This window comes from Chaetura pelagica, unplaced genomic scaffold (assembly GCF_000747805.2).
Source record: "Chaetura pelagica isolate M959 unplaced genomic scaffold, ChaPel_1.0 scaffold288, whole genome shotgun sequence".
NCBI classification, from domain to species: Eukaryota; Metazoa; Chordata; class Aves; order Apodiformes; family Apodidae; genus Chaetura; species Chaetura pelagica.
In genome coordinates, this window is record NW_009954190.1 from 1,532,737 (window position 1) to 1,555,518 (window position 22,782).

General features: G+C 36.1%; 1 protein-coding gene across 1 annotated transcript; it reads left to right on the forward strand.

Annotated features, from left to right (window-relative positions):
* The first annotated feature begins 4,710 nt into the window (after nucleotides 1-4,710).
* On the forward strand, nucleotides 4,711-21,508 carry CAPS2 (calcyphosine 2). The gene is made up of 10 exons (XM_010003070.1): nucleotides 4,711-4,763; nucleotides 7,082-7,201; nucleotides 8,318-8,392; nucleotides 9,482-9,575; nucleotides 11,527-11,642; nucleotides 15,018-15,091; nucleotides 17,774-17,928; nucleotides 18,472-18,591; nucleotides 19,928-20,024; nucleotides 21,333-21,508. Exons 1-10 carry the CDS (start codon nucleotides 4,744-4,746, stop codon nucleotides 21,506-21,508), a joined length of 1,047 nt encoding a protein of 348 aa, XP_010001372.1. The 5' UTR covers nucleotides 4,711-4,743.
* Nucleotides 21,509-22,782: the final 1,274 nt, after the last annotated feature.

Below are 22,782 nucleotides of genomic sequence, written 5' to 3' on the forward strand. Positions count from 1 at the left end.
TTTTCTCTGAAAAGGAGCTGTTCCTAGAGGAGCATAGCTAACAAAGCCTACACTTTTGATTTGTTTCCCATGTTCCCACCTTCCTGATTTCAATAAATGCTGTCTGCTTTGTCAGTTTTCTTCATATCCTCCATGTAGGAGATATTTCTGTAGTACAGTCAGACTGGTTTACAAGTCTATTTGACTTAGTTGGGCAGCGTGCTTTGGCTTTCCCCTGTCTAGACTGTATTTAACTTCTTTGCTGGTCAAAAAGCAGCATCTCTGCAATGGTAAATGTTGAGCTATGCATATAATGGCAAATGTGCTGCTTTATTTTGGCTGTTCTTGAGAAGAAGAGAGAAGGATGAGCTCTTGGCTTCTTCAGAGAGGTACTGAAAGTCTGCCTTCTTTGACTTGCTGCTGATATTTCACAAAGCTTGTAGGAACACAGTACTTTTGAGAAAGCAGATGCTTTGAAAAATAGAGAAGAAAGGAAAAAAAATAAAATTGTTGGGTGGGGTTTCTGTTTGCTTCTTTTTACTAAAATGTATTAAATTTTATTTATGAAAATAACATATTTTTGTGTAGGATACACAGCTTCAAGATGGGCATGGTGATGATCTTACAGCTCTTGATAAGAAAGCTCTCCTGCAGCAACATTACACAAGAAAGCCCTATATGCAGCACAGTATAAGGAAATCAGAAGCTGTAAGTATTTTTGCTGATATTATGCTGTTAACTGTCTAGACTTGTAGAATGGCTTCCCAGATGTTCAGGGTAAGTAAGGTCTTTGGTTATTTGATCCTAGTATGTAATTGCACCCCTTGAAGTCATGAGAGTTTAAGCATTTGTTTCAATGGGAACTGAACTGAGCAAACCAGTGAGCATTTTTCAATCTTATCTGCAATGCTTGTATTTTATGCAGTAATGTATATAGATGAGAATGCAAATTATGCATAATAAATACAAATGTATACATATTTTAAGATTAACTAGTGACTTGAGTGAACCTGAGTATGGTGTTACATTTCTTCTGGTCTGTAGTTTGTACCCAAGCATGTATTCCATGATCCATGGATTCCATGATTCCATTAACTCTTACTCTGACTTATTTCTAGAGTAAGCAGGTTCTCCTCCCTCATTAAGTCCTGAAATGGAATGTGTGACGAGAACTGGCTTTATAAGCTCTATGGCCTCTACTGCTGCTATTAGATTGGGTCAGCCATGGCTTTGGCTGAGTCTTCAAGCTCCAAGGATGGAGCTTCTACAGCATCTCTAGGCAACATCTTCCTGTGATACATTGCTCTCCTCATGAAGAAGTTCTTCCTGTTATCCATACCAAGCCTCCCGAGGCACAGTGTGTAACCTTTGCCTCCTGTTACACTGTTGGCCACTGTCAAAAAAAGTTTGGTTCTGTATTCCTTGTAACTTCCCTTTGATTGTAGGTTGTTTTGAGAATAACTTGTAGCTGCTGCTTCTGCAAACTGAACAAACCCAAGCTCACTAAGCTTCTCACAGAGTCACAGAGTGGTCAGGGTTGGAAAGGACCTCTGAAGATTATATAGTCCAACCCACATGCTAGAGCAGGATCACCTACAGTAGATCATACAGGCACACATCCAGACAGGTTTTGAGTGTCTCTAGAGTAGGAGACTCCACAACCTCTCTGGGCCTGTTCCAGTGCTCTGTTACTCTCCAGTCCTCTGTAAAATTGTTTCCAGGTTCCTCTCATTCATATTGGTCTTGGGAAGGAGGGAGCCTGGAAACAAGTATGGCCTCACTAGCATGCATAGAGAGGAATTAAAACTTTTCTTATATGGACACACTCAACAAATTAATTTAATTTCTTACATAGACACGTTTTTTCCTTTTTTTATGACTGAACAATAGGAATCTTGACCATTTAAGGCTAAGCCTTGAACTTAGAATTATTTACAATTATGAAGAACCTTGAGATTTGATATTGCGTGATTCAGTATTTGTGTATGTAATGACAACTTTTGTAAGTGTTTTTTGAAGGTATTATTGTTGAGCAGAATTAACATTCTACCTGTCTTATGGAGTACTAAGCCATGATAAATGTTATTAGATTGTAAAAGGAAATAGCAGTTTTAATTTTGATTGCTCAATACTGCAGTGAATATTGGATCATTGCAAACATTTATTTGATTTTTAGTTTGTCAAAGTGGATGTTACACTACTGAGTTCACTATTCATGTTCATAAGAAAATATTTTCAGAAAGGTCTTTTATGAAGAACTTGAAGAACCTCCTGTTTGTTATTTTTAGAATAAATTGAAAGATCTATACAACTGGGTAAAGACAATGGAAAAAAAGTTGTGAAGTATTATTGGAGTAACTACTTAATGCTGAATCAAATAAGCTCCCATTTCACTGAGAAAGGGAGCAGTGGAAGACTACGAAATAACAGGCACACTGCAGCTGGCATGCCTTGAAAGGAGGCCAGCAGGTGTCTGAGCCAGGTGTCACAGGGACCTTTGGAAGCTTTTTGTTATTCTTTAGAACTCAAAGGTGCACAGGCTGTCTGTCTCATTCTAGGAACATGTCTTAGGTTCTCTCAGGTTTAAGCTTCTGATAGTTTTAGGAATAATCGGAAAAAATCAGAAGTAGTAACTGCATAGCTATTAATTACATTGGGTATATGTTGCCTCAATTGTTGTCATTTGATTTCAAGGTACTTTAAAAATTAGCTTAGGAATACACAATATTAAAAATCCCTTTTACTGTAATCATTACTGGAAACTCTATTTTTAAAGTAGGATTTATCTTAATTTTTCTGTAGTTTGGGGTGAAAATTCCCTTGTTCAAGATAGACTATAGAATGTGTGATTGCCCATAGATGCTACATAATAAAATTAGGTTTTTTTGGCAAAAGTTTTTTTTCTCTGAATAATCATATTTTGTGAACAAGAGTTACTACTTTCTAAACAATAGTTCATAGTAGAGCTTTTGTCTAAGAGCTGAATGGAAGATGTTCCATTGAGGATTACCTTTAATAACCTAGCCTCCAATTGAAATTCAAAGTGTAAGGTTTATTTTCTAGAAATCATGTTCTTTTCAGCATTTTAGGTGTTTTGGCTCTATAAACCAATATGTTGAGTTGTAAAAAATGTTGCTCTGTGTTATTGCTGCATCTTTCTTTCCATAATGCTTTTTAATACATCTGTTGTGACAATTAATGGACAAAGATTCAGTAACTCAGAATAAAGCATCAGGTTGTTCTGATTGGTGCAAAAAAGAAAAATTAAAGCAAGCTAAAATCTTCCCATCTCCTATAATTTAGGAATCTTTTAAGGCTTCAAATTAGTTTGGAATAAACACCAGCTGGCCTAGTGTTACATTATTTATTTGGGCTTTTTGGTTTGTCTTTTTTTTTTTTTTTTTTTTTCCAGACTGTGGCTATGTGTTTCAGTAACTCAATTAAAATTTGCCTCATGCAAATTGTTCCAGAGCAGATGTGCCTGCCAATCTGGACAGTGCAAATGTGAAGTGAGGTCACAAAGAAGATGGTTCTTCATTATGCTCTGGCAAAATCTTAGCAGATCATCACTGAGCATGTCCAGATGTAAAATTTCAGTCACTGTCTGTGTTATTTTTGTACAGTACTTTTCATTTCCTGCATTCCCATCTCTACTGTTTTTTTTTTTTTTTTTTTTTTTGCTAGTGCCAATCAGTATTTACTTCAGGGCTGAGAATTATACCAATAAAATCTGTGGAATTAGAGATTGTCCTCTACAGTTACTTGGTGTCTGGGAGCCAACTTTTGGATCTTCTTCAGGCAAGGGAAGGTTTGATCTATCTAGAATTTAGTTTGCACACAAAATTGTGTGAAAGAAATAATCAGAAAAATATCTTAATTTTTCAGTGTCAGAATTCCTACAGAATTTTCAAAAACATTGCATAAGTCCCCTCAGTAAAAATTTCTGTTTTCTCATTTTATTTTATTTTTTAGAAAGGCAAATTTAAGTGCAGTGAAAAAGTTCAGAAGTCTGGAAAGTAAAACAAATAGAGATGCTGGGGCCTGGTTGTTTGTTGTCAGTGGCCTCCATGCTGCCCTGGGGTGTCCTCTTGTGCTTTGATTTCTCTTTCTGTAGCACAACTGATGATCAGTGCCTGAGAACTTTACAGTGAATGGCACAAGGTTATGGTTCAGTCTTATTCTAATAAAAATAACAATAAGATCGTGTTAAATCCCTTTCCCCCTTAGGATGATCTTTCCTGAAAAGTTTTTCAGATTAGCCTATCTCAGCAGAAAATTATTGTGACATGCAGCAGATAAAAAATTATGTATTGAGACTAAGTCTTAAGAGAATTTTTTTGACTAAATATTGCTGGAGGTAAAGTTTCATTCTCTGAGCTGGAATCTGTGTCAACCATGAAGCTGGAATAGCGTGAGTTTCCTCAGGCTTTATTGTACTTACAGAACTTATTGGTAGCAGTACAGAGATAAGGATGCTGTCTGTCAACAGAAATACTAGAATCCTATTTATGGACAACTAAGAAGCTTAGACAATTAGAGTGTGTTATTTGTGTATTTGGTATGCAAATAAAATTTAAAAAAGATGGGGAAATGAAATTATTAATTTTGACATTGGTAAGATTGTGACCTCTGAATGCTAACTTGAAAGGTAGTTTATTATTTGAAGTGTCTGGTGTTATCTGTTTCATTTGCTTTCAGTCAGTTTTTTAATTGCAGGAGGATGATGCTGCAGAGAGGAGAAGACAGGCTGTAGTAGAACAAGTGATGGTGGATCAATTATCTAGGTAAGTGAAATTACAATGTAAAAATTCAGTTTTCCCTATAGAAGGATTTAGATCTTTGAGTCTGTGGCTTTTCTTACCTGAGAGGTGTTTTTATAATCTCATTCAAAGTCTTTTGCAGTCCTATGTAGTGTTATTATTTGCAAAAAATTCTTTAAATGAAAAGTCTTTTTAATGTAACTTAAAAAATCAGTTTAAAGTGCTATATGTAAGTTCACCTTTTTATGACAATATTTTTAAATTTTATACTTGGACCCAATGTAAGGGTTTATAACAGACTGCTTCTCAGAAATAACCCTCTTGCACCTCAGCAAAATATATGGATGCCTGCTGTTACAAATTACACTTACTCAGTATTTATTGTCTTTTCTAAGAATCTTAGCTTTATTAATATTACTTTATTAATACTGACACAACAGCCCTCAGAAATAAAGGAGCTTTTTACCAGTGTTGGGCAGGTAGGGAGAAAAGGCACAATGATTAATCAAGTTGATTGAGGTTTACAGGAAGGCTTTTCTAACTTCATAGCTAGCCCTTTAGCTCCAAGAAACCATTGCTTCTATATAGGAAGATTCCATTATATGTTGCAGGAAAAAAAGACAACTTACAAAATGGGTATAGTAAAAACATCTTTCCTTATTATTATTCATATAAACTCGTTCTCATTTTTAAGCATGCTTTAGTAATTTAGGGCTCTATCCAAATTGTATGGTTATGACAATATAGGATGGTGCAAGCCAGTTTAATGTAGCTTCATGTTACCTTACACTGTGGGTAGCTCTACAGAAGGTTGCTTTCTGTGCTTGGTTTACAATCTCTGTAGTCATCTGTAGTGATGTTATCTCCTGTCAGATCTTAAGGCTTTGAGGTTGCACTTTACCATTTTAATTTTACTTTGTTTCCATTCCAAGGGCAATTTAAATGACCTACACTGTTTAAAAGTCTGCTAATGCTTTTACACTATTTAAAAGCTGAGAAATCTAGGAAGTTGCCTGAAAGAAACCAGGTTGATGTGAAACAATGTTAAATTTTGAGTGTCATTGTACAGGATTAAAAATAGCAAAAGGCTGAGTGCAGAAATCCCCAGTTTTCAAAGAAATGCTCATGCCACGATGTATCTCTACAAATACGTAGGTAAAGCAGATCATTACAGAGATTATCTTTAAAAATGTGCTGGTTGTGTTAAAGTGTTTCAGTTCTGCTGATGTTTGATTAAACATACAGGTTTGTGCATCTTGCATCATGGATGTTCATTCTGTGCTTACCTACCTTCTGTGGCTTTGTCTTAATTTTCCATGTATTCCTTCTTCTACTCTGAACCCTCCTGTTGACAATGTCAAGGCAATATTCAGTAGTGCTGCAGCTGCATCAGAATGAACTTGTAATTAAAAAAAAATCTTGCTCTTTATGTTTCAAATATAACTGCCAGTACTGCCAAACAAATTGGTATCAGAGAGCAGGATGTTAATCAGGGAAGATTAGTTCAAAACCATTGCATGAAAAAAATCTATTAAAAATCTATAAAAAATCTATTAAAGGAAACACAAAGGTGTTCTGATTGCTTGGGGGTTTTTTGTGTGTAGAGCATATCTTGCAGTTAAATCAGTGTAACTGGTGTGTGCAAAGGTGGATCTGTTTGTAAAACTGTATAAGCCATGCAAAATTACTTTTTCCTTCTGATTATGAACCAATTCATTAACATAAAAAAAACCTCATGTATTTTTAAAGAGCTTGTTGTTTACTTTTTAAACTGATACAGGGAATATAAAAATGTTCAGAAACCAGTTCATCTATTTCTTGTCTGCTTGATGGTACTTTGAGATCCTATGGGTTGTATGGCTACTGCTTTGGGAGATGAAGTGCAAATGTTTCTGTTGGATGCTGTCGCTACTACTAGTACTAGTGACCAGTACTAGTAACTGCTGTCACAGAATTCTCTAAATACTCCATCAGTGGAAAGGAGAAAAATGGGGAAAAGAAACCAAACCCAAACCCTTCATAATCCTAAGATTTATTTTATATATACATATATGAAATACATAAGTTGTATATACTTATATATAATACAAATATATACTTGTAAAGTTACTACATAGTAGTGCCAGAATATTATTGCATATATTTGATTTTGAGTAACAAACTTCAGAATTTGTAAAAACAAATACAAGAAAAGCCCACAAATTTATTCAAGCTTAATGCAAAATACCAAGATTTTACTGCTGTGTTAATCTTGAATGTTTTCCTTCCTGAGTAAGAAAATGTAAGATCTGAAATTCAAACATATAATAGTCAGAGATTTTCTCAATGCTCTTCCTGGTCAGAGCTGTTATAAGTGACCCAGAGCAGTCCACACGTGCTGATGTTCACAAGGAAGCTGAAGGACTCTGGGGACTTGGGACGGCACCAATGCGCTTTAGGAAAAGAACACTGCATGAAACAAAGTAAGTTTTCTCTAGCACTCATTTTTTTAGAAGTACATTTTCTTCTGTATTTTTTATTATTTTGAGCTCTTTGAAGCCTGTTTGGCCTTCCAGATGTTTTATTTCTGGCTTGTATCCACCAGCTTCATGTGAAGCCTTTTTTGTAACCTCCACATGCTTATGATTGCCTATGTGGATTTTTATGTGGGTTCTCTGTCTATAATGATTGATTTGTATGATTGGTAAAACCTGGGAGAACATTCTTAAGCTTACAGTGATACTGTTCATCACAGGGTTTTGTCAGCGTTTTCTGAGCTGTTGAAAGCTTTGCTATTTTGTCATATCCTTTTAGAGATTCCTATTCTTAGGTGTATAAAATTGCATAAATATGCATCTGTAAATGCTATTGTAGATCTTCACAATATAATCATACTTTTATTTCATGTTTTGATTTCTGCAGCAATAATTAACTATATTGGCATTTAAATGTCATTCCTGGCCTGTGAGTATTGAAATAGTAACTCCAAGGGCTTAAGAAAAACTGAGAGAACACTGTGATCCATAAAAATAAATTAATCTGCAGGTCCAAATTTTGTTCTCTTAATCTTTCTAAACATGTAGGCAAACATCTTTGCTTAGGATATTTTAACATTCTGCTCTGAATTATTTCTTAACAAATATCTTAGTATTCTTAAAAAAAAGGCAACAAAACCAATCTCAATCTCTTACATCCAGCATATGGACAAATCTCAATTTCTTGATCTAGTAATATGGCCAATAAAAATATCTGGGTGTGTAAAAAAGCCCCTACCTGGGTGCTTCTGCAAGAAAACTCATTGTTTTGTGGAAGTATGAGGAGTAGCAGAGGTTTAATTCTTTGTATCAGTGTATGTAAACAAGATGTCCCATTCATATCTATGCTTTCTGTGAAAGTATTCTCATATTGTGTAATTATAGAGCACCTTCTGCATTACAAGTCTGAGTCGATTTCCAGTTCAACTAAAAGAGCTCATCTCCTCAGCCAGTTACCAAGGATACTGTATTTCACATTTTTTGTTGCTTCAAAACACTTGACTTTTATGTAACATTTCTCTGTGAGCATCTAGGTATCATTAACATGCCGCATTATTTTCACAGAATAAGGACCAAATCAGGATTAACTGAGAACATGCTCTCTAACAAGCTGCGCTTTGATAGTAGGATAATATCCAGGTAGTCACAAAGTTTGTGAAGCTTTTCAGTTCCATGAATTTATAAATTATGATCCTTACCTTCTTGGAATATTTAATGCACTGTTTAGTAAACAGTATGTGCTGGGTGGGTATATATATACATACATGTATAATACAACTTCTGACACGGCTGATGGGTAGTGGCTGTACAGCCAGTCCTGTTGTACAGTTTTAGGATGCGTGAGTAACATTTCATTACCATCATACCCATTGCTCTGTGCAGGACAATTAGCATGGGGGCTGTGTAAAACAGTCCTCTTAGGTATTGCACCTCCCTTGATTAAAAATTATTTTAGCCTTGTCTTAGTACGTGGCAACCATTGTGGGTGGAACGAATGGCTTTGTGTCTCGTTTGTAGCTCCTTACATATTAAACTTGCAGGTTTAAGGCATCTTTGAAGCTTCTGAATTGAGTAACAGTGACATAAATGTATTCTTCAGATTTGTAAGTGGTGCTTTTCTGAAGCAGTGAGCTGTATACTTGTTAGACATAGCTGAGGATTCAGCCACAGAGCTTCATATACCAGAGCTTCATGTACAATAATGAATGCAGTAATCCTGGTGTAAGTAATCCTTCAGCTGATGTGTGAAAATTACATTGGTATACTAAAAGATGAAGCTTTGAAAGGTGTTTTCAACTCTATGGAGAATGGAATGTTGCATTAAAATAAGTGTCCAAGTCCAGAGTTGAATTCAAAGACTGTTTAGAGAAAGCAGACAGATACCTCTTTCAAAGAAAAAGATTGCACAATGTACAACATTGGAAATAAAATGCATATTCCAGAATATAAATGTTACTTATGTTTGGGTTGAATGGGATTTATATGGATACAAAACCATAAAGATGCTTTTCAATTTTCCTTCTAGAAATGGTCATGATGCTTGTAGAGAGTTGCTTGGATTTTTTTTTGCATGTGACAGATCCCTTACTGTGTATGAGTTTCGACAGTTTGGAAAAAATAGGTAGGATAAGTCACTTTTAAAAAAAAGATTTTTGAAACATCTCTACTGTATCTAAGAAACTTAATTAAACTTAAACGTTTTAACATCAGTTTTGAATTATTTCACAGAACAAATGCTTTGCCTTTCATTCAGAAGGGAGTTTATCAACATCAACGTGGACAAAAGAAGGGAAAAGATTATGATCTTAGTGACTTCTATATTGTAAGTATTCTGCTGAAGTTAAGGCAATTTTGTTGGTGATTTGGAAGTACTATTTAGATATTCGAGTCCAAACTGTGATCTGGCTTTCAGTGAAGATCTGAAGTCTTTCCCTTCAGTAACGTTTTTTTCCAGTTAAAGTTTTTCAGGAGTCTGGGTTATTATTTTGCAGTCCCACGTTTAAGAGTCCACTTTTGTCTTCAGATGAGGCTGTAGTTTGGAATTTTCCCACTAGAGGGCACAAGGCTGCAGACATTGTAGACGTTTTTGTAGACAAAATTATCAGCTCGGGAAGGAGGGTCCTGAAGATGAAGTAGAGCAAAGTACTTGTTAAAAACTAGTAACTTTTGCAAGGTCTGATGCCATTTTTGACCCGAGACAATGATTTAGTATTTTTTTTTAACATGATGAAATTACAGGTTAATTTGACTTAACCTAAAGTTTGAAAATGTTTACCACTAGCTGTTTAGGGAGACCTTTTGAAGCAATGGTAGACTTCATCTACCAGCAAATCATATTGCATCTTTTGTACTTCTGTACCGGATTAAATGTTTCTGCTTTATACATATTTGAGCAATTTTTCAAGTCCAGGTTGTTTTCAGTGAGTTCTTCAAATCCTGAGCTTAGAGCAAAAAGCATGTTTGGATAAAATATTGAAAATAAAAGAAGACAGCATTAGTTTTTAGTTTTTTCTAATTAACTGCCTAATCCTAACTGTTTACATGTGACTACCATGTAAGTGTTTCCAGGATGAAACAGATTACTTTCTCTGTGCTATGGAGGTTGCAGCTATGTTTTTAGTTTGTTGGGGTTTTTTTGTGTTTTTTTTTTTTAATTCTTATGTGTATCATTTCAACCTGCAGATGGAAATGTGTTCTGAATAAAGATGCATATTAAAGCCATCCAGAAAATGTACTGATACCATGTTCGGTAGCTCTTTGGAATGATGTCATACCTGTGAATCTCCATATCTGCAAAAATGTCTCCCACGAAGTCCAAATGACCGAGACATTTGCACAAAAAGTGTCTCTGTCTCCTTCCTAGTTTATGAGTTTTGGAGGCTTTATAACTCAAGTCTGCAGGGTTATTGCAGTTAGACCCAGTGCTTTTTTTTAGTTATTATTCTCATAATTCTTTACTTTTAGTTTGCTCCTTTTCTTTCTCTCCCCTTCCCTCTTCTCCCAAACCAAAAATCATCTTTAACTTTGGTTCTGCTCTGGCAGAGGGGTTGGACTCAATGGTCTCCAAAGGTCCTTTCCAACACCTAACATTTTATGATTCTGTGAACTTTGGAACATACACAACATATGTCCTCTATCCCCAACTTGGAGGAAAGGGAAATTTGTAAAACTCATAAGAGACTATACTGGCTAATACATGTTATTCAATATTTATTAGTGACATCTATTAATTTAAAGAGTAACTTTATAGTTAAACATTGCAGAAATTATTTGAACTTTGGAAAGGCTACTTTTTAGTTGTTTGTTCATTTCAAGTGTGATTTTAGGTTGTGGAAAATAATTGAAGGGGGTTTCTCCCAGCCTGAGAGAACTTTGCTCTCATAGTATCAAAGTGGCACCTTCTGAGACTCTTTCCTGTAGTACAGTGAGTTTTAGATCCCATAAAGATTGAAGGGAAAAGAAAAATGGAAAAGCAGAGCTTGGCTGAGGAAACAACAATCCATAGTCTCATATTCTTCAGCTGTAGATTAGGCAACAGTAGCCCCTCTTACTAGACAAACCTCTGTGTAGAGGATAATGTGTCATTTTGGAGCCTGCAGCTGTTTTCATTTAGTACTAGAAAGGCTCTGTTAAAAAGGTTAACTGACCTTAGTTTCACCTTTTCATCATTTCATGCCAAAGCTTTTAAACAATCATACTGCCTGAAAGCCTTGCAGAACATATTTTATGAAATACATGACCTATTTGTAAATCATTGAATGCTTTACCAACAGGGAGCTAACCTAACTTTCCGAAGTGTTGATCATAGCCTTCCAGAAAGTGTTAAGGAGAACCCAATTCTTACCCTTCGTGTGATTACTATTGATGAAGCAGCTATGGATTTTCTGAAGTAAGTGCAGCTGTTTTTCAACTTATCTTCCCTTCCTTAATTGAAAAAGATTTTTTAGTAAGAGCTTCTAACATCCTATTCCTTACATTGCTTAAGAAAATTAAAATCTGTATTTAAGCTGTTGTTAGGAGAAATTAGAACATCCACTAACAACTATTACTATAAATCAGTAACTTTCCAGAGGGATAAGGAATAGTTTTAAAATAAGAATTAATTATCAAACTATCTTTTGCTTTGTTTCAAGTCAGATTTCTTATCTACAAGTCATGCTGAAACTTTTTTAAAGTGATGAACTAAAATACATTTGGGGAAAAAAATGGGATTTTTTTGTGGTTAACATTATCATTGAAACTTTTGTGAAGCTTAGATTAAAACTTGGTATCAGTCATAGTAGTGTAGGTGTGTTTGAACATAGACAGGGGAAGGATTGGAAGATGGGAATTTCTTAGAACTTTTTCAGATGGTTAGCCTTTGAGTATGTGTTGTTTTTGTAGCCAATCTTCTCATCTTAATATCTGTGCAGAAGTAAACTGCCTAGGAAATGAATCATCTTTCTGTGAGGTTACTGGCTTTTATTGTGAGTATGCTGGTTCTTAGTACTAGTCAAATCTTGATATAACATTTATTGCACTGTTGTGTTGCCTGAACATGGAAGTTACTAAACAGTGTTGGTCATACAGCCAGAACTTGACTACTCAAAGTTTGGTCAGGAGTGTTAGCCAACAGCAGATGCTACAAGGTACACATTTACATAAAGTCATGTCATCATAGAAGGCACCTCAAGAGGGTCTCTAGTCCATCCCTCTTACTCAGAGCAGGTTTTACTGCAGCTCATGGCTACATCCAGTTGGATTTTTAATTATCTGCAAGGATGGAGACTCTGGAAACTCTGTGGGCAGCGTTTTCCAGTGTTGAGTCACCCTCACAATACAAAAGTGTTTTCTGATTTTCAGAGGGAACTTCCTGTGTTTCAGTTTGTGCCCATTGCCTGCTGGCCTGTCATTGGCTGCACCAAGCAGAGCCTGTCTCAATCTTCTTTACTCCTTCCTGTCAAGTATGTGTCAGGCAGCATAAAAAAAAGTGTTGCCAGCAGGTTGAGGGAGGTGATTCTTCCCCTCTGCTCTCATGAGACCCCACATAGAGTATGGTGTTGAGTTCTGGAGCCCCCAACATAAGAAGGACATGGTGCTGTTGGAGCAAGTCCAGAGGAGGGCCACAAATATCATCTGACGGCTGGAGCACCTCTCCTATGAAGACAAGCTGAGAGAGTTGGAGTTGTTCGGCCTGGAGAAGAGAAGGCTCCAGGGGGACCTCATAGCAGCCTTCCAGTATTTGAAGGGGCCTACAGGAAAGCTGCGGAGGGACTTTTACAAGGGCATCTTGTGATAGGATGAGGGGAAATTACTTTAAACTGGAAGGGGGTAGATTTAGGTTAAAAATTAGGAAGAAATTCTTCACTATGAGGGTGGTGAGACATGGGTACACGTTGCCCAGGGTAGTTGTGGGTGCCTCCTCCTTGGAAGTGTTCAAGACTAGGCTGGATGGGGCTTTAAGTAATCTGGTCTAGTGGGAGGTGTCCCTGCCCATGCAGGGAGGTTGGAACTAGGTGATCTTTAAGGTCCCTTCCAACCCAAATCATTCTATGATTTATACACACTGACAAGGTTCTCCCGGGTTTTCTCTTCTCCAGGCTAAACAATCCCAGCTCTTCCACCCTCTCCTCTTGTATCAGATGTTTCAATCCCTTCTCGACTAAGAACAGTAATAACAGAATCTCAATGAAATACATTCACTATAAAAAGACTACTTTTGTTAGAACAACTTAACTGACTATTGTTTTTCTTTCTCCAAGTGCTTAGACACATGAAGCTTGTTCTCAGTTATGGTTGTGTTCACTTTAAGGTCCCTTTACACTGAAAGCTTTGCAAAGGAGTCATAGTGAGCTAACAGTACATAAATCAATAAATTCAAATGTAATTGGTTAATGAAATACAGAGTTGTATGATGATTAGTGCTAATTGTTCCCTCTCTGCAACATTTCCATGAAATAAAATACAATGTAGTTTCATTTCTGATAGTTTATGTAAGACATTTTACATCCCAGAAGTCTATCATTCTGGTAAACAGCTTTTTCTTTCATTTGTTGCTAATCTTATACCTGTGAAATTTGGAGTTGATCCAGTGTTATATCTGAAGGCTCCAGAATGAAGACAAGCTCACTGAGTTACAATTTTGAATTTTCTGCTACCTGTGGTGGAACAAATTGTTTCCTTTTTATACTCTCTCTGTGTTTATTCCATTAGTGACTAAATTTCAGATTGTGAAGTCTTTTTCTTCTGAATGGGAATGTTGTTGAACTCTGTATTCTCTGTTGCAAAACTCTTGAATTGAGTCTTCTTACCCCATTACTGCACTCATGGAGAATCCTGCTCAGGTCCAGGCCACAAACTCTTCATGTTGTGAGGAGCAGCTATGCCCTGCTGCCACAAGCCACAAATCTTTTGAATCTTTTTTGGTTTACATGTGTTTTAGGGAGAGTAAACTGTCCTCTGTATGTGGTTGCTGACTTTTCAGTTTAGGTGGTTTGATATAGATAAGCTTTTAGGGACTTCATAATGGGAGGTACCCTAAGTGGAGATGAAAATTCTTAATAGTCAGCGAGAGGTAAGTCTTTGGCCTCAGAAAGCATAAGGAGGAGTACCCCCTGGCAAAGTACTGGTGAGCAAGTAGCTCAAAGCTGACAGTAGCTCTTTTGCGTTTGCCTTCCTAGTCTGACTAAAATGATTATTTGACTTATATTTTTCCCCAATAGGTTATTCCACAGTATTTTTTATCAACCTTTGTAATAATTTCTGATGGGGGTTTCTGGGATGCCCTTCTCAGAGGGAAACACTTGTCAGACAAAACACAGAATTTAACCATAATTCTTACATCATACCTAAGATATGCTGATGCACATTTTGGTCTACACCCTTGCCAATTCTGCTCTGAGGAGAGATTGTTAGCTAGTTCATGTTATTTTCCTATTGATAACTAAATGGAGTTGCTTACAAAGTCTTCCAGTGGCTGAACCTGAAGATTAGGACTGTCTTGAAATAAATTTCTGGAGATTTTATGCACAGGAGGAATTATCCGTGATTCATGAATTAGTAGAGGAGCTGCTAATGGAATGTTCTCAGAAAGGAGTTTCTGCATGTTTGCAGGTGCTCAGCAAAGATTTTTGTGTGCCATTTCAAACTCTAGGAATTGGATTCCATGCTTATAAGGGTAGTATAAGAATCAAATATAATCTTCAATTTTTTAAATTTACTACAGCTGTTTTGAAGTCAGTTATATTACATGTCATTTTACCAAGATGATTTTTTCTTATTTTAGAACTTCTGTGGAATTCAAGCAAGAGCCTTCTAAGCAAGTGGTTGATGAATGTGAAGTTTTCAGGAAAATTCAAGGTTTGTGTCTACCAGAAGGTATTCATTTTTAATTTCTGTATTTCTGTCTTTACAGCTCAATGCAAAGACCAATAGTAATATTATAATGAAATTAAACAAAATATATTTATCAGAATATTTATTAGAATCTGATACCAGAATAAATCATTACTAAGAATACTTTCTGCTTTCACTTTCTTTAAATACACAGGCTGGCTAAAGATCATGGAGACAGTACAGAATAATTATGAATGCAATTGAAATGTTAATCCTTGTGTTGACGTAATCTCTGAAAAAAATGCTGAAGCATAACACTGATCCTGTGTTAAACTGGCATTAAATTAAAAAGAGTTATTGGCAAAATGTACAAAGACAATCTCATTTCTTCAGTTAATTTTGTGCTAGATTCTTTGGGCCATTATTCACAGCTGTTTTTTGATAGTCTTTAATATTATGTTTATTAACATATGTGAGTGCAATTGAGTCGTCCATTCTGGAATAAGTAATAAAATTTTACCATGTTCCTGCCTACGGTCTTTAGGACAAAGGCATAGCTTTATGTTTAAAATTATGGAAAGATGTTTATGCAGTGCTGTGTGTTCTATTTGTAACCTGTGGTCAGCAAAAAACATTGAACTCAACAGCTTCCAGCTTGTCAAACCTCCATTGTTTACTCTCATTAGCTTAACCTGTTTTAGTAGGCACTCTGGTCACTAAAATCTGCTTGGACATTTATAAAAACTGTTAGAATAAAAAATGTGGAATGTTTTAAAATCTTCTAGCTATTCCATGTTTTCCATAGCATAATAGACTCAAAAATTCATTGCTCTATTGTCTGACTACATCTAAGGTTTGCTGGTGTGGCTTTGAAGAAAGCTATGTGTATATACTTCAAGACAACTTTAAGCACGTGTCTGAATTTTAACTTTAATGGAAAAAACTTTTGTATTTCACTGTTGTTCCCTATTTGTTGTGTAATTGTATATACAAGTAATCCGAAGATACAATAATAGCAGATCATTTCTGTTCACAGAGTAGGCTGAGAAACTCAGACAACTCCAAAGTAAACCTGCTACCTAGAGATTTTGATAAGGCTGTAATTTTTGCCATAGAAATCATTCTCTATCTTTTGGAACGATTTTGCAGCATTACTTACATTTATTTGTTCTTGTTCCCAATTGTATTTAATATGTTTGTACAATGAAGGAGGAACTGTGTGTCCTATAATATAATGTTTGTATTACCACAGTAGTGCTCCTACATTGCTTTGTATGTTGAATCATGGTATGTTATCGCTTCTAGCAGAAGTACAGTTTTATAATCTGAGCACATGAAGGGTGATATCCATTCTTCCTTTCCTTCTGTGATCTCTTTAACATTTTTTTTAGATGTTGGCTGCTGCTTTATAAGAATAATACTCACATGTTAAGTAACTAGTAGTTCCATTTTGAAGTGACATTCACTCATGTTCTGGTTTGGTGGGTTTTTTGGTAGCGGAGGAAGGGCCACAGGAGGGGCTCCAGTAAGAAGCTGAGAAGCTCCCCCTGCTCCAAACCCAGCCAGGGAGCCATTAGAGGGACAATAGATGCGCCTCAGCGATTAACATGCAAAAGAACTGATACAACACCTGAGTAAAGAAGGACTTGGGGGTAAAAGAGCTGTACTGGAGGAGATCAGCTGTGCTGGAGGAGAAGAGCTGTGCTGGGGAAGGAGAGCAGTGCTGGTGGTTGGTGAGGAAGAAGGGGAAGAAGGTGCCCAAGCAGAAGTTTCCCTGCAACCCTTGGCGAGATGGTAGCTGTGCCCCTGCACTTGTGGAGGAACGTGGGGGAACATTCCCTGAAGGCGTCAGGAGGGGTGAGCTTGGCCAGTGGACTTGCATTTTGTGGCCAGTGGATTTGCTGCCTGTGGACTCTGATTATCCAGCTTTGGAAGACCCTGGCACCAGGGGAGTTTGTTCCCAAAGCAGCCGGTGACTCTGTGTGAAGCCCAGGCTGGAGCAGCTCCGGACCTCGTGGGAAGGACTCATGAAGGAGAGGTTCGTGAAGGACTCTCTCCCGTGGGAGAGACCCCATAGGGAAGCAGGAAAGGACTGTGAGGAATTCTTCTTCCTGAGGAGGATGGGGCGGCAAGAACTACCAGCCTGTGAAGTGACTCTAAACCCCATCCCCTGTCCCCCTGTGCCACTGGGGGGAAGGAGGGAGAGAAACCGGGAACAAAGTGATTTGGGCCCAGGAAGGAGGGAGGGGTGGGGGAACATATGCAAGCCCTGGTCTATGTGTTGTCTGTGTCCTGTGTGTGTTTGATTAGTGTGAAATTAAATTATTATTTTTTCCTGAAGTTGAGTCTGTTTTGCCCAGGACCTTGATCGGTGAAGAACCCCCCTTGTCCTTTGTCTCCACCCAGGAGCTTTGTCCTCCTCATCCCAGGGTGTGTGTGAGGGGGGGGAGGGAAGTTGAGTGAGCGGCCAGGGTGCTGTTCCTTTTGTTGTCATGTTGGGCCCAAACCATGACATTTATTGGCAAGCCAGGCAGGAGAGAGACAAGGAACCACGACAACTCATTAAAGATAAAGGAGTATGGATGTGTGGATGTCTTATTTTAACCAGTAGTATCATAAGTGGTTGTAGTTTACTTTTATATCAACTCCATAGCATGTGGCCAACTTCAGGTAAACATTGTGCCTTTTATTTCTCTAAATTTTCAGGTATACTCAGAGCGTCACTAAGTAAAAGAGGAGTTCGGGTTATAACCGGCTTAGGAAAGTATTTCCGACACATAGACAAGAACAGAAGTGGTTTTCTCTCCCAGGCAGACTTTAAAGAAGCTCTCAAAATATTCCATTTGAAAATACCTGAGGGTGTAAGTCTAGCTGAAACTGTAATTATGGCTATTATCTTACTTTAATTTATGAAAGCTCTTATTTTCTTTGCTTAAATCTGGAGTTTAATAGCTATTTTTTGCAAGCTTTTTTCCTCCTTGTGATATATTGGCATTTCTACATTCAGTCCTATGTGAAATTCTTAAAAGTAAGAAAAAATAATAATAAATTTTAAAATCTTTTTGCCTCATGAAGAAGCAAGTGGGATTGCAGTAATGTTTTTTCTTTTTTTTTTTTTAGTTGTTAAAAATAATGTATATGATGCTATTGATTTATCTTTTTTTCTTGGTTCTTTTATATTATGTTTCAAAAACAGCCCACAGGTATCAAAACTGCAAATGATGTGAACTATTGTCATCAGTGACTAATGATGAGTTCACATTATTTTGATGAATCTCGGAGTAATTTTTTATTTGGAGCTTGTTTGGTTTTGTGGGTTTTTTTGTGAGAATACTGTAATTTCCTATTATAGCAAGTGCTTCATTCTAAGACATAGTGAAGAACAAAATATTTTTAAATTGCAGGACTTTGAATCTTTGTGGCATATTCTTGACGATAGCAAGAGTGATAAGGTCGACTATGGAGAATTTACTCGTGCTGTATTTGGAGAAATGAATGAATATCGGAAAACATTTGTAAGAAAAGTAAGTTTTGTTGCAGATATTCTAGCTGTAGATATTTTGCAGTCTAAATTTGAACTTAGGTATCTGTCATGTTTAAGAGTTAATGGCTTTAAACTGAGAGTAGATTTATGTTAGACATTAGGAAGAAATTCTTCGCTATGAGGGTGGTGAGAGATGGGAACAGGTTGCCCAGGGCAGTCGTAGATGCCTTCTCCTTGGAAGTGTTCCAGGCCAGGTTGGATGGAGCTTTGAGTAATCTGGTCTAGCAGGAGGTGCCCCTGCCCGTGCAGGTGGTTTGGAACTAGGTGATCTTTAAGGTCCCTTCCAACCCAAACCGTCGCATGATTCTGTGTTCTGGTTGTTGTTATTTTACTATTTGTTTTGTGTTGGTTTGGTTTGGTTTTGTTTTCCTTGAATTGTGCAGCTAATAATTGACTTTTTAAACTTTCAGATCAGTTTGTTGAAGTAAATATAAAATAGAAGACTGTTTGCTGCTCTGTTGTTGAATTAGTTGATTTTGAAGTCTACAATTAATTCCTTTATTATTTTGAATTCTTGCACGTGAGTGCTATTCTTACCATTCAATCCAGTATATAAAGTACCTAGCACCCTTAAACTATCTCTTTCAGAAATCTGATTCCTTGTTTTGATATATCACTCTACCTATTGGCAGATTTTTTTTTTACCTCAGTGTCTGAAATACAGGCAGTAATACTTGCCTCCTTTGAGACCTGCCTTACATTTATGAGACTTCCTGTATTTCAAATGCCTTTAGTTGTATGTAACGTAATGTGGAGCTGTTTGCAGTATGAAACATTGATTAAAAAACAACCAATAGAGTAGTGACTGGATACCTAGATCAAGAAAAATTGCACATAATTTCATACTTTTAATCCTGGAGGATCTGACTCTTCTAGCCTTACATATCAAGTGTGTGTATTTCAGTAAGCTGAAATGGAAATGAAGCTGCTATTAGCAGTGCTGAAGAGGCTGTGTTGAGGCCTGTCAGAGTGACACAGGAATCTTAGTTATTGGAGGAGGCAGAAGGAAAGCAGCTTAACTTCTAATTCTAAGGATGAGCTAGAATTTTTAGAGAGGAGACTCAACATTTTTTTGAGTTGGTGAAGGGACCGCATTTGATGCGGAAGCTGTTGAGATAAAATAATAATGAAATTCCATAGTCTAGAATAATTTTCTAGTATCTGGTGCCTTACATAAAATAGGTAAACTGACATAATCCATTGCACAAGATCTAAAAATACATGCTAGGTAGTTAAGGATATTTAATCTTTACATCTTTCCACTGTTTGTGTTTTTTTTCTCCATATATGTTTATATTTTTTTTTTCTGTTTTTAGGCTTATATGAAACTAGATTTCAACAAAACTGGGAGTGTGCCTATGGTAGATATCAGGAAATGTTACTGTGCAAAGAAACATCCTCTAGTATTGGCAGGTAATTCACATGAATAAAAATATAAATAAATCTGTAACTATTGAAGTAATCTTATTAGCAGAGATGCCAGATCCAGAAACTAGTTACAAATGGAAACTATTTTCATATTGGCTTAGACTTGAGCTGTTGCAGAGAACTTTTTTTCCCCTGATGACCTATGGTGTGTCTATCTGGAACATGACTATAAATAGTAATGGAGTTCATATGCACAATTTTAATACTTGCATTTTATCAAGCTAGAAATACTTCATATATGCAGAGTAGTTGTTTTTCCTGCCTGTGTTGCACTACATTTAAGTAGTTAGTTCTCAGCTTTGGTGTGCAAGTTATCAGTGACACGTATGATAATAGTAATTTTCACTGAGGAGGATACTCATTTTCCTATTACTGTTTGCCATCAAAATATGCAAGGTTACTGGCTGAGACTGAATGTACTCAACACTTGAAGTTCCTTATGAATAAATTATCCATTTATTTCTGGGACAGGATTGTCAACCTGTACAGGGGAACTGTTGGCATCTTCATTATTTTTTTCAGGATTCTCAAAAATGTTTCAACTCTGCTGTTGGAAAAGTAATAAAAGTTTGAATATGTGTATGTCAGTTTCTAAACTGACATTTCCATGTACCAAACTGGTCATTAGGAAAGTCTCCCTAGTGTTCTGATCCTTTCTGTTTCACCTGTGAACTATAGGATGACTTTTATATTCCCAGTGATTTTAATGGTAACACATAAAGATACATGATGGTACAGAGATGTTGTTACACATGCAATTTTTTCCAGTGCTACAATGGTATATTTTTTCAATATTTATTTCTGAATGCTATGAAATAATATTTAGTATAAACTTTATTAAGTCACTAAAACAAACCTGTGAATTGCAGAGCATTTTTTGAATGCAAACTTGCGTCTTAAGGTTTTCCTAGAACTTTGAACTTGTATTATGTTAAACATACACTTTATTACAAGGTAACTTCTGAATGAGCAAAATTTTGGTTTACTAATGTATATTCAGTTTTTGCAGTCATTTGAACTAAAAAAATGTTTGTGATCTCATAGTTGTTGAAATTGACTATGGCTTCATACTTCTGTTGATATTTAATGTTATTGTGTGCTATTAAAGTAGAATGATTCCTGTAGCTGGTATTAAGTGAGCCAATGACTTCATTTTGAACTTAGAACATTGAATTTGTTCAAGAAAAAATATTTTCAAGCTAAAATTTAGAAGTTTCTTGCCTGAAATATATAAAATACCATATATTCACTGTTCTTGTAGATGTATTTAATGGAAAAAATATACTTTCACAGGCAAAGCTACAGAAGAAGAAATTAAATCATCCTTTCTAGAAACACTAGGAGAGTCCTGCAGCAATCCCAATGAAGTGTCCTATTCTGAGTTTGAAGATTACTATGAAGGATTAAGTATTGGAATCATGGATGATGATGATTTTGTTAATATCTTAAGGAATCCTTGGGGAATTTAGAGTGGAAGGAAACAAAAAAAGAAGAGACATTTTCTAAACAAGGAGGGAGCCAAATAAGGGCAGATTTAGTCTTGATGGGCATCACTTGATTGTTAGTGTCTTAAACTAATTTCAGGGACTGAAAATTTTAGATGCTTTCAGAATAATACATGGCAGTTGTCTTAGTGTCTGTTGAACCATGCTAACCACTTTTTACAATATAAATATAAATGCTGTTAATTCATTTTATTTGGAAATAATAAAGACGCATAATTTATTTGATACTAGAATCAAGTGGCCTATTTTAAAATAAGAGGGAATTACAAACTAAAATGTAAGAATAGATGCAAGACATAATTTAGTTTTATGATGCATTGTGAAAAGCTTTGCATTTAGATTTGTATAAAGATTAATTGTAGCTTTTCTTCAGAGTTTTCTTCTTATAAAAAACCCCACACGTTTATTCTTATAACATTCTTTGTCTCATTTCTTGGTTCTTATGCTGGTACTTAGCCTGCAAAGAGAGCAAGTAATCCTTTTCCAATTGTGAGGATGTCTGCAGTACTGAAAGCACAAAGATGTTCACACCAATTAGCCTTTGAACTACCACATGGACCATTTTGACTGATCTGATTTTTTCATCAGGCATCTGAAGCTGAACATTGAATCACTGAGGTTTTAATAAGCACACATATATAATGCACTTTCTCCTTCCTTTCTTCTGTTAAGTGGTTTTCAAAACATATAATTTATATTTAAGTGTCTGGCTTCCGTATTTTCTGTTGTTATGATTTTTTTTAACTAAACCTTAGCAATGATAGCCTTCTTCAAATTGATATACAGCATTTCCTATCTACTTTGCAAATAAAAAACAAAACAAAAAAAAAGCCTCTCTCACAACAAAAACTAAATCATGAATGGAAATATTCCTTGCTATTTCAAATATTCAGCCAGATACACTCTTCATTATAATGTATGTTGTTAATTCTGTAAAATTATTTGTGTTAAGAAATAAAAAATATATTATTATTAATTACATACAGAGAAAGCCTTTAGTTTCAATATGCCTGTCATCTAAATTAACTGTATGTTGAACTGCATTCCTTAGCATATGCAATAAAAACATATTTCTTTCCTCTGTGCTTATCTGCCTGGTTTTGAGTTTGTAGTCTAACTAAACCTTCCTCTGAGACAGAATTTGTGTTTCATAAGAAATTAAGGGCAGTGCTGACATGAGGGTCTTTGGTCCCTGTGTGGCTGACTGGTTTATTCTGGATACAGCACTTTGTGTTACT